Source organism: Rhineura floridana, chromosome 7 (assembly GCF_030035675.1).
Source record: "Rhineura floridana isolate rRhiFlo1 chromosome 7, rRhiFlo1.hap2, whole genome shotgun sequence".
NCBI classification, from domain to species: Eukaryota; Metazoa; Chordata; class Lepidosauria; order Squamata; family Rhineuridae; genus Rhineura; species Rhineura floridana.
Genome location: NC_084486.1, coordinates 147,513,693 through 147,524,619, shown reverse-complemented (window position 1 = coordinate 147,524,619; position 10,927 = coordinate 147,513,693). Strand labels below are relative to the sequence as shown.

General features: G+C 45.6%; 1 protein-coding gene and 1 long non-coding RNA gene across 2 annotated transcripts in view; one reads left to right on the top strand and one right to left on the bottom strand.

The window, feature by feature from the left end:
* Positions 1 to 829: 829 nt before the first annotated feature.
* Positions 830 to 10,078, bottom strand: LOC133389589 (uncharacterized). The gene is made up of 3 exons (XR_009764138.1): positions 9,470 to 10,078; positions 6,981 to 7,115; positions 830 to 5,037 (listed from the first exon to the last, which is right to left on the bottom strand). It is a non-coding gene; the product is annotated as an uncharacterized LOC133389589 (long non-coding RNA).
* Positions 9,679 to 10,927, top strand: part of LOC133389588 (intestinal-type alkaline phosphatase 1-like) — a 39,478-nt gene continuing 38,229 nt past the window's right edge. Inside the window, exon 1 of the mRNA XM_061637535.1 lies at positions 9,679 to 10,315. Coding sequence (XP_061493519.1) covers positions 10,240 to 10,315 — 76 coding nt within the window. The 5' untranslated portion in view covers positions 9,679 to 10,239. The remainder of the gene's footprint in view (positions 10,316 to 10,927) is intronic.

The window sequence follows — 10,927 nt, the reverse complement described above, 5'->3', positions numbered from 1 at the left end:
GCACAGGTCCCAATACCGATCCTTGGGGGACTCCACTTTCCACAGCCCTCCATTGGGAGAACTGCCCATTTATGTCTACTGTCTGCTTCCTGTTAACTAGCCACTTCCTGATCCATAAGAGGACCTCTCCTCTTATTCTTACTCAGGAGTCTTTGGTGTGGGATCTTGTCAAAAACTTTTTGTAAACCCAGGTACACTATGTCAACCAGATCACCTGTGCTTGTTGACACTCTCAAAGAACTCTTAATAGTAATAGAGTAGTGAGATAGGGCTTGCACTTGTAGAAGACATGCTGATTCTTCTTCAGCAAGGCTTGTTCTTCTATATGCTTGGTTATTTTATCTTTAATACTTTCCACCAGTTTTCCAGGAACATATGTTAAGCTAACTGACATGTAATTTCCAGGATTCCCCCTGGACCCCTTTTTAAAAATTGGTGTTACGTTGGGCACTTTCCAGTCAGCAGATATGGAGACAGATCTGAGGGCAAGTTGCATATTTTTGTTAGAAGATAAGCAATTTCACATTTGAGTTTTTTGAGAACTCGCGTGGATGCCATATGGAGCTGGTGATTTGTCAATTTCTGTTTTATGATGCAGTGGTTAAAGTGTTGGACTATGACCTGGGAGACCAGGGTTCAAATCCCCACACAGCCATGAAGCTCACTGGGTGACCTTGGGCCAGTCACTGCCTCTCAGCCTCAGAGGGAGGCAATGGTCAGAGCTTGGAAAAGTTACTTTTTTTGAACTACAACTCCCATCAGCCCCAGCCAGCATGGCCACTAGATTGGGCTGGTGGGAGTTGTAGTTCAAAAAAGTAACTTTTCCAAGCTCTGGCAATGGTAAACCACCTCTGAATACCGCTTACCATGAAAACCCTATTCATAAGGTCGCCATTAGTTGGGATTGACTTGAAGGCAGTCCACTTCCACTTCAAATCTAGAACTTTATTTCGCGGCACCACTCAGACTCCCTCCAAATGTTAGATGAGGCACAGGGATCTGCCCTATATCTTCAAGACAGATGCCAGTAATGCATCCAGCTTCTCTGCAATCTCCTTATCTTATTTTAGCACATCTTTAACTCCCTTGTCATTCAATTGTTGTAAACTGCTTCAGCTATGGGGCAGTATACAAATGTAATAAATAAAATAAATAAATAAAATAAAGGGTCCAACAGCCTACCAAGCCATCCTAGACAGGCTTCTGCTACTAATGTATTTAAATAATGTTTTGTTAATGGTCTTTATGTTTTTAGCAATGTGCTCCCCACATTCTTTTTTTAGCATCCCTTACTATCTGCTTTCATTTCTTTTGCCAAAGGTTGTGTTCCTTTTTGTTCTCCTCCTTCGGACAAGACTTCAGTTCTTTCAAGGAAGCCTTCTTGCCTCTAAAGGCTTTTTTTCCATATCACTGGGCTCATCACAGCTTTCAGGTGATAATCCTGAGCAATGACCTGTCTAGGGAAAATGGAGGTTAACAGCCTTTGTTCACCTTCACACCTGCACAATGGGACCCAGCTAGCTTTTGAAATTAGGCTGTCTTTCATCAACTTGTGCTATTCTGCCTCAAAGAGGCTCAGCTGTAATTAGCAACTAAGTGAAAAGTTGTTGAGGTCAGCAGGTCCCACCTTGCCTTTAGGACATCTTTTGCCAACCTGGTGCCCTCCAGATGTTGTTGGGGGATGATGGGAGTTGTTCAATAACTTCTGGAGGGTGCCAGGTTGGCAAAGGATGCTTTGAGGTCATGTGTCTCAGCATAAAAATAATGCTGAGGTTCTTTTTTGGGATGGGGAAGAAATTGGGAGTTGGAGCCCTGCTTTTGCTTAATTGCTTCCTTTCTCGGATATCTTTGCAGAAGCAAAACCTCCTTTTCACTCTCCCCAGTTCCACCCTGAACTGACCGCATTTCCATGAGTATTACTCATTTTTCACTCGGAAGATTTAATTGTATTTCATACACACCACAAGCTGCTTTGAGACCACACCTGTAAAAGCTGGTTACAAACCTGGGGTGGTGGTAGGTGGGCTCTCCAACACTGGGGCATTCAAGAGGCAGCTGGGCAGCCTCTTATCAGGGATGCTTTAAATGGGATTTCTGCCTTGAGCAGGGGGTTGGACTCAATGGCTTTACAGGACCCTTCCAACTCAACTATTCTATGATTCTATGAAATCAAATAAATGTAATAGAATAGAAAACAAATAAAGAGTTGAACAGGGATGTCTTTGGGCACCTATTCCTGTTCAATATTTCTGTGAATGGATGGTCTTAAAAGTCCCAGTTGATTTCAGAAAAAAATATTGATAACTCTTACACGACCATGACTTCCAATGCCAGGAGTGGGGAACCTTTTTGGGAGGCTGAGGGATGTATTTACCCTGCTGAAAAGCTTGGGGGGAACACACACTAACCGTTGTGGGGAGCAGACCCCCAAATGAATGAGGCCTGACAGTGCAAACAGACATGCACATTCAACCCAGACACCTCTAGGCCCTTCTTTATTCAGAGAGGGCCGAGATGCCTTTTTGGAGGTTTGAAATCTGCCAGAAAGATCCCCTGCTTGCTTGCTTACTATCCATATGTACTGTCTTTCTGTCAATGTACCCAAGGAAGTTTATGGTATAAAGCAACGTTTTAAGAATACAGTAGGGCCCCACTCATATGGCGGGTTACATTCCAGACCCCCACTGTAAAGTGAAAACCGCTGAAAAGCAGAACTCATTTAATAGAATGGTGCACAATGCCTGAAAACCGCTGTAAAAGCGGAACAAGCGCCGTATGAGTGGGGCTTTAGTCTAACTGCATCTAATTGAGACCGCTGCATTAGCAAAGCGCTGTAAAGCAGGGCCCTACTGTATGATAGACATGATACAAAAGTAGGGGAAAGGACAGGGAAGGAAGAGGAAAACAAGCAGATTCAACTGCTAGAAGCTCACTGTAGGAGAGACCCTTGTGCTCTGCCTCCATGATCAGAGGCAGTCTGCTCCTGAATACCAGTTGCCGGAAGCCACAGGAGGGGAGAGTGCTGTTTGCACTCAGGTCTTGATTGCAGGCTTCCCATAGGCACCTGGTCAGCCACCATGAGAACAGGATGCTGGACGAGATGGGCCACTGGCCGGATCCAGCAGCCAGTCTCTTCTTATGGGAGGAGCTGAGTTGCTACGGAGTGGATGGGGGCATATAGCCTAGGGGCCAATTGTGGCTTTGATTGCCGTAAAGAGCTAGATTAAACCCTTGCTGTCATGGGCAAGGGGAAACCACACATACTCTGTGTTAGAGGCAAAAGCTGGGAATGTACTTCTTGTTCATTTCAAGGAATGTGTTTTCTGCTCGGTACAGAGATAAGGGGATGGTCAGTACATCCTTCTCAACCTAAAATATTCCAGAAATATTGCAAAACCTTTCCTTTGGTACACTTTGTTAAATTTACTGACTATATCTATATTAATGAGCATCATCTGTATGCTATCCTTCTGAGCCTAGCCTGCCCTGAGCAGGTCACAACAAAATAAAACAACGCAGACATTCAATAATATAACATAGATAATGGCAAAAAATGTTAACTAAGAACACTAGATCAGTAAAAACAATTAACAAGCATTCATATAAATTACCATCCAACCAACAGAACCATCTGCACTAAATCAGTTCTGACAGAGCAACCTATAAGAGAAAGCGAGCTGAAAGAGACAGGCTTTTAAGGCCCACTTCAGCATTGGCACTGTGGAGGCCATGCACACCTCTGACGCCCACCACAGAAAAGGCCTCATGATCCCATGTGATCACCAACCAAAACAACTGAGCCTCTTGGGTAGAACGTAATACTCGGGCAGGCTTGCATTGGCTTAGGTGGTTCTTCAGGTCCCAAACCATTTAAGGCTTTATAGTCCAACACCATCACTTTGAATTGGGCCAGGAAGCACATCAGCAACCGGTACAAAATCGGTGCTGCATGCTCTGATAGCCATGCACCCACTGGCAACTGAGCAGCTGCATTCTGCACCATTTGGAAATCTCCGAACCGTCTTCAAAGGCAGCCCCACATAGAGTGCATTACAGTAGTCTATCCTGGATATGACGAGCACATGGATTGCTTGAGGCAAGAATCACAGTTGGTATACCAGCCTCAGCTCCGCTTCCACATATAGTGTAGAGTCCAGCAGAATTTCCCCAAACGATGAATTTGATCCTTCAGCAGGAGAGCAACCCTGTCAACACTGGTTATACCCCTCTATCTAGATCAGCTGGCTTCCTCATCCCTTTCTTCTGTAGATTAAATTTCAGGTTACTCACCCTTATCCACCTCAAAACTGTCTCCAGACACCTATTCAGGAGTTCTGCACCCTCCCTAGGATTAACAGGTGGGAAAGAGAGGTAGAGCTGGCTATCACCTGCATATTTCTTTATTTATTAAATTTATATCCTGCCCTTCCTCTCAGAGGAGCCCAGGGCAGCAAACAACAAGTGATAAAACAATAAAATCATCATCATCAATTGCCCGCCTTTCACCAATAGGTACCACAGAGCAGGTTGGAAAATGGAAATGGACTACCTTCAACTCGATTCTGATTTATGGTGACCCTACGAAGAGGCTTTTCATGGTAAGCGGTATTCAGAGGTGGTTTCCCATTGCCTTCCTCTGGGGCTGAGAGGCAGTGACTGGCCCAAGGTCACCCAGGGAGCTTCATGGCTGTGTGGGGATTCGAACCCTGGTCTCCCGGCTCATAGTCCAACACCTTAACCACTACACCACACTGGCTCTCACAGAGCAGGTTACGAAATCGAAAATACAACACTAAAAAGAATGAAAACGCATTTCTATCATAAGAATAGGGTGGTTTCTGAAAAGATACATCTCAGGAGCCAAAGGCCAAGGTAAAGAGGTGTGTCTACAGCATTTGCCGAAAACTGTATAGCGAAGATCCCAGACGCGCCTCTGTAGGGAGGGAATCCCACAACTTAGGGGCTGCCACAGAGAGAGCCTGAACTTCTGAGGGCAGCGGAATTACCAAGAAGGCCTCCTCTGGCGATCTCAACACCCTGTAGGGAAGAATTAAAAACATCTTAATTCCAGCACAGACGCAGGCTGGGATAAGATCTCAACTTAAAAGGCTTGTAGGTGCCGGAATGATAACAGAGAAGTTGCCTCTCTAGTATTTAAGGGGAGGGGATTCCAAAGGGTTGGTGCCACCACACTAAAGGTCTGCTTCCTATGTTATGCAGAACGGACCTCCTGATAAGATGGGATCTCCTGATGTTGGTGACGCTGCAGCCCAAATCTCCAGATGATGCCTCTCAATGGTTTCATATAGATGTTAAAAGCTTGTGGGGGACAGAATAGTCTGCCCTACAAGCCAGAGGCCACGGGGCAAAGCAGAAGTCCCTTCTGGGCCTGATCCTCCAGGAAGGGCTAGAGTCAAGGCGATGCCATTCCTCCCATGCCCAAGACACTCCAGAACGATTCCATGGTTGATTGCAAAGAGAGCCTCTGAGAAGTTCAAGAGAAGCAACAGGGTTTCACTCCTTCCCAGTCCAATTCCTAGCCCATCTTATCAACCAGGGTTACCATTTTGTGCTAAACCCAGACCAAAGCCTGGCTTTAAATGGATCTTTAAAAAATAGCATCCTGACTATGAGAAGCCACCACCTTTAAGACCTTCCCTCAAGGTTGTAGGTTTGAGACTGGGCAATAGTTTTTGCAAATATCTGGATTCCTAAGTAGTGGTCTCATCACTGCATTTTTTGAAGCAGCAAGAACCCCCTCCTTCCTCCAGTGAAGTATTGCCCACTTCCAAAATATCAAGTCTTCAAACCTGTCCTTTTAGGTTGCATTACCCATTGGAGACATGCTGACCAGAACAAGGCCTCAACTGGAAAAAAGTATATTACTTAAAGGCAGGGTCTGCTGCAGAATGGACTCTTGACCGGAAAAGGCTGCCATGCAAAAAGTGTGTTGCCCCAAATGCTAATATCATCAGATTAAGATGGACCATGAGGAACATCAGTATTTTCAATAATCAGGGCTAGGGAACCATTTTGGCCCAGTAGGCCACTGAAAGGTAGGTTGTCCTGCCCAACTATCAGAGTTGGCCTGCAAGGATAGAGAGAGATACTGCATGAAGTAGGATTCAACTCCCTGTTCGTCAGCTGATGCATGAGTTCAATCCTGCTTTTGGCAGGGTTTGGGCACACCAGTTGTTCCCAGCAGAAATTGGCTGGTGTTCCTGAGTCGAGCAGCATTGAACACCCTGTGTATCAGCCAATGTGTGAGTTCAGTCCTGCTTTTGGCAGGGTTCGGGCACACCAGCTAGTTCCCAGCAGGAATTGGCTGGTGCTCCTGAGTCAAGCAGGACTGAACTCCCCGTGCATCAGCTGATGCGTGAGTTCAATCCTGCTTTTGGCAGGGTTCGGGCACACCAGCTAGTTCCCAGCAGGAATTGGCTGGTGCTCCTGAGTTGAGCAGGATTGAACTCCCTGTGCATCAGCTGATGTGCGGGGAGTTCAATCCTGCAATCCGCAGCCATGTCTCTGTTTGCATTTGGGGCCAATGTGGACATGATTGCTTCAAAATGAAGCCAGTTCCCCCCCCAACTCCCCCCTTTGGTTGCTTAACATCCAGCCTGATGAAGATGTCTGCTGGACTCAAAAGCTTGCTCACTATTTTGACATTTTTGAACGGTCATAATAAAGGAACTTTAGCATTTTTCAAAATAACAGCTGCAGTTTAACCCTTAGCCAATGCATTCCAATGTAACCTATCTCTTCCTCTGATTGGCAGGTCCCTTATTTGGGGGATTTCTCTCTGAGAAAAGGTAGTTCATTTGGCAACAAGATCCCAGGAGATGATCTCCTCGGTACAAGGTGCCATGAGACAGATTCCTGCCTGGCCTCATCAGTAGCCTCACAGACTGCAAGTCTTCGTACTCCCTAACTGACTCAGCGATATATGTAAACAGAGGCTATTTATTTTTATCTATATTTACATGCCATTGGGTTTTTCCAGCTGCTCTCCCATCCAGGCACTGGCCAGATTTGCTGAGTTTCAGTCACGGGGCTGCCCGTCATGCTTTCTGCAGACTGTGCCTGGGCACCAAGGATATCAACGTTTGCTGTGGCAACTGCAAAATAAATAATGAAATGAAATGAATCTTCATTGCTCAGAGCCAAAGGCTACCACAATTAAACTCATGTAAAAGGAAAATGGAACTGGATCGCCTTCAAGTCAATTCCGACTTATGGCGACCCTATGAATAGGGTTTTCATGGTAAGCGGTATTCAGAGGGGGTTTCCCATTGCCTTCCTCTGAGGCTGAGAGGCAGTGACTGGCCCAAGGTCACCCAGGGAGCTTCATGGCTGTGTGGGGATTCGAACCCTGGTCTCTCAGGTCATAGTCCAACCCCTTAACCACTACACCACGCTGGCGCTCTCAAAAGGAAAATGCAAAATACATATTAAAAATACAAGTCATATTTCAACAAAACACAGTTCAACAATATACAGTAAAAGAACAACAATACACTTCAAATAAAATTTTATGCTCATCCTATGGGATTGGTCGATGAAACCTCTGCAAAATAAATAAATAAATGAGAATTGGGTTTGTGCAGGAACTTATGGTGACCCACTCTGGTGAGCAGGCATTGCTTCTTGCTTTCTTCCTCACCGTGTAACCCAGGAGTAGCCAATGTGGTGCCCTTCAGGCTTTATGAACTACACCTCCCATCAGTCTCAGCCAGCGTAGCCAATGGTCAAAATAGTGGGAATTGAAGTCCAAGCCATCTGGAGGTCACCATGTTGGCTATCTCTGGTGCAGCCAATCATATGAAGATAGGAGGAGCTACCCATTAATTTCTAACTGGGGTGATGGCTCTGAAAAATCTGCACCAGTGGTCCGCACCCCCACCAGACCACTTGAAAATTGCTGATGGTCTTGGCAGATCACTTCATGATTTTTCTCCCTGTTGTTTAGCAGTTGCAATAATCTGTATTTTTTTAAGATATTAAATTCAAATTTTAATATAATTATCAAATACAATTGAGAAAGAAGCAGTAAAATACAATTAAAAATCTGTATGATTATTTTAGTGCAATGGATGTGCCTATTGGACATGCTATCCTTTTTCATAAACCGACAACTCCCACTGAGTCCTTTTCACACACACCATTCTTCACATAAATGTACGGTAGGTATGCTTCTCTACAGAGTTGCCTCTGCAGACCACCTGAATGAACCTCACAAACCACTGATGATAGATGGACTACACTTTGGGAACTCCTGATCTACACCAAGGAGGTCACAGAGCATGTGCAGTGTGCCAGAAGTGCTTCCAGATTATCAGCTGTAGGGGGCAAACTCCTGAGACAGCCCAGTCAGCAGCAAAGGAAGAATTTCACGGAAGAGTGGTGGCTGGCGGCCTGGAACTCTTGGTGATCTGTTTGCAGATACAAGCTGCAGCAGAGTTCCCCGGTGCCAATAGCAGGAGCCACACCCAGTACTTGGAGGGAAAAAGAGGATTTAGATCAGCCTCCCCACCCAGGTGGGCTCCAGATGTTTTGGACCACAATTTCTATCAGTTGTGCTGGCTGAGGCTGATGGGAACTGTAACCCACAACATCTCAAGGGTGTCGGGTTGCCGAATGCTGAACCAAATATTCCTCTTTGTGGCATTTTCTTTGTGGCCCGTGGAGGGACACCGGAGAAATGATCCATTTGACAGGTTGCGCTTCTGACAGTAACGTACTGCATTCATCAGCGATCAGAACTGCAAGTTGTTTGCTTCAGCAATTATGGTCAAGTATACTGGAGGCATTCAAGAGGCAGCTGGACAGCCATCTGTCGGGAATGCTTTGATTTGGATTCCTGCATTGAGCAGGGGGTAGGACTTGATGGCCTTACAGGCCCCTTCCAACTCTACCATTCTATGATTCTATACCATTTTTGAACTTTTGATGTCTCCCGAAGTTTCATGGAGCAGTTTCATTGATCGCCAAGGCTTGCAAAGGGATATTTAGAGTATCTCGCTGATTTAAACCAACCCCATTCCTCCGACTCCAAGAGATGAATAATGGTGGAACACACATAGCCAGGACTTGGCCAACAAGTTACAACAGCTAGTCAGAGGGAGTTTCCTCATACCAGACCACAGCATTTGTCCATCAACATCACTGTTGACTGTTTTGGCCTTCACCTACATGGTGACCTCCAGTTTTGACTACAACTCCCAACAGCTCCATCCAGCATAGCTGTGCTAGTTGGGACTGTTGGAAAACATCTGGTGGGCACCAGGTTGGGGAAGGCTGGTGTAATCTGACAGGCAGTGGGTCTCCAAAGCCTCGGACACTTTCCTGTCTCCTGTTACCTGATCTCAGGAGATGCCAGGGCAGGGATCAGACATGCTGCATGCAATGCATGGGCCCTTCCACTGAGCTAGCAATATAGTCTGTCTCATACTTTGGATTTGTTTGGATTTACCTTGAACTGGAACTCCAATGTGTTTGATTTGCCTGGAATTTTCAAGTTCCTGTGGTATGTTTTTTGACATGACAAGACATCATTTTGCAATATCCTTCTGGTTTTAAGCAAATAAACGTCAGGAAAATGCATCCTGAACTACTTTCAGTTGTCAGCAGCCCAACAAACATCAGATCTCACCAGTTCTATGGAAGGAAGCAGGCCTTGAAATTTCCCCATCCATTGACTTCATAAGCGTGATTTCCACTCCCGTCAACGAAGGCAGCTAAGACGACATTGCAACAATCTATGAGACTCCCTATATGGCTTGGAGTATCCCAATAGTTTGTCTCTCCACTGTCTGGGTAAAGAGAAGGAATCTCCCCTCACGTCTTTCTCCTTCCAGGAGTCTCTGCAGGTGATTGCATTGTCTCCTCGATAGGGTTGTGGTCTTTGATTTCCTGCCGGAGGTGAGGTCGAGAAGAGGTGTCCCTGGATTCTACAGAAAGACTTGCTAATTCAGCGGAAAAACTCTCCCCACTGCAAACCGAAAGGCTGTGATGAAATTGTGGTGTGGAATGTTATCAGTTGTCTTTTCAGGACAGGGGATGGGACTTCACCCTCCTTTCCTTTCCCGTCCCTCCTAACTTCTTGGCGATGTGCCTCTGGGTCCAAAGGTGAAAGGAGGAGCATAAAAAACAAAAGCTGCGGAGCCTGTGCACCTCTGCTTCTTCCACAGAGAAGCTCCAGCTTTACTCAGAGGCTCTTTCCATCCTTGGCTTGGCTGCAAGATGAAGAAGCTGCTGGCCGCCCTGGGGATCCAGGTGCTCTTTAGTTTTTGCACCCATCTCTCTGCTGCATCCATAGGTGAGAAGCAAACGTGTTCTTATTTTGCTGCTTGGGAGGTCTTCTGGAGCCAAACTGGCCACAAGCTCAAGTTTCTGGAATAATAATAATAATTTTAATTATAATTTGAAAGATTGCTTCATTTGGAGATAAACTTCATCCTGATCTATGGGTGCTGACCAGACAAGAGCAGAGAGTCCTTTTGTTTTCTGTAGGCACTCTGAAGACACACGAGGCCAGCTCTCTGCTGAAGCTAAGCAGGGTCAGGTCTGGTCAGTGCCTGGATGGGAGACTGCCGAGGAACCATATGTAAGCCACTTTGGGGTTCTATCAGGAAAAGAAAAGTGGGATATAAATGTAATAAATCATCATCATCATAATCTTTGATAGAAACATTCCAGCTGGTTTAGTTTTCAGCCTAGCGGTGGCGGTCTGCTTGGCTAGAGCGATGTTAATTGTGTTCTGGGCTTTGATGCCTATTTTTCGAGATCCAAAATTCTGAATTCAAAACTTCTGATACCCTGCGGAAAGGAACCAGCTTCTGCTTTAAATAAGAGCCCAATAAAATTATGCCTGTGGGCATGTGCAGAGTGTTTTCCCAGGAACCAGCTTCTGTTAAAAATAATGCACGTC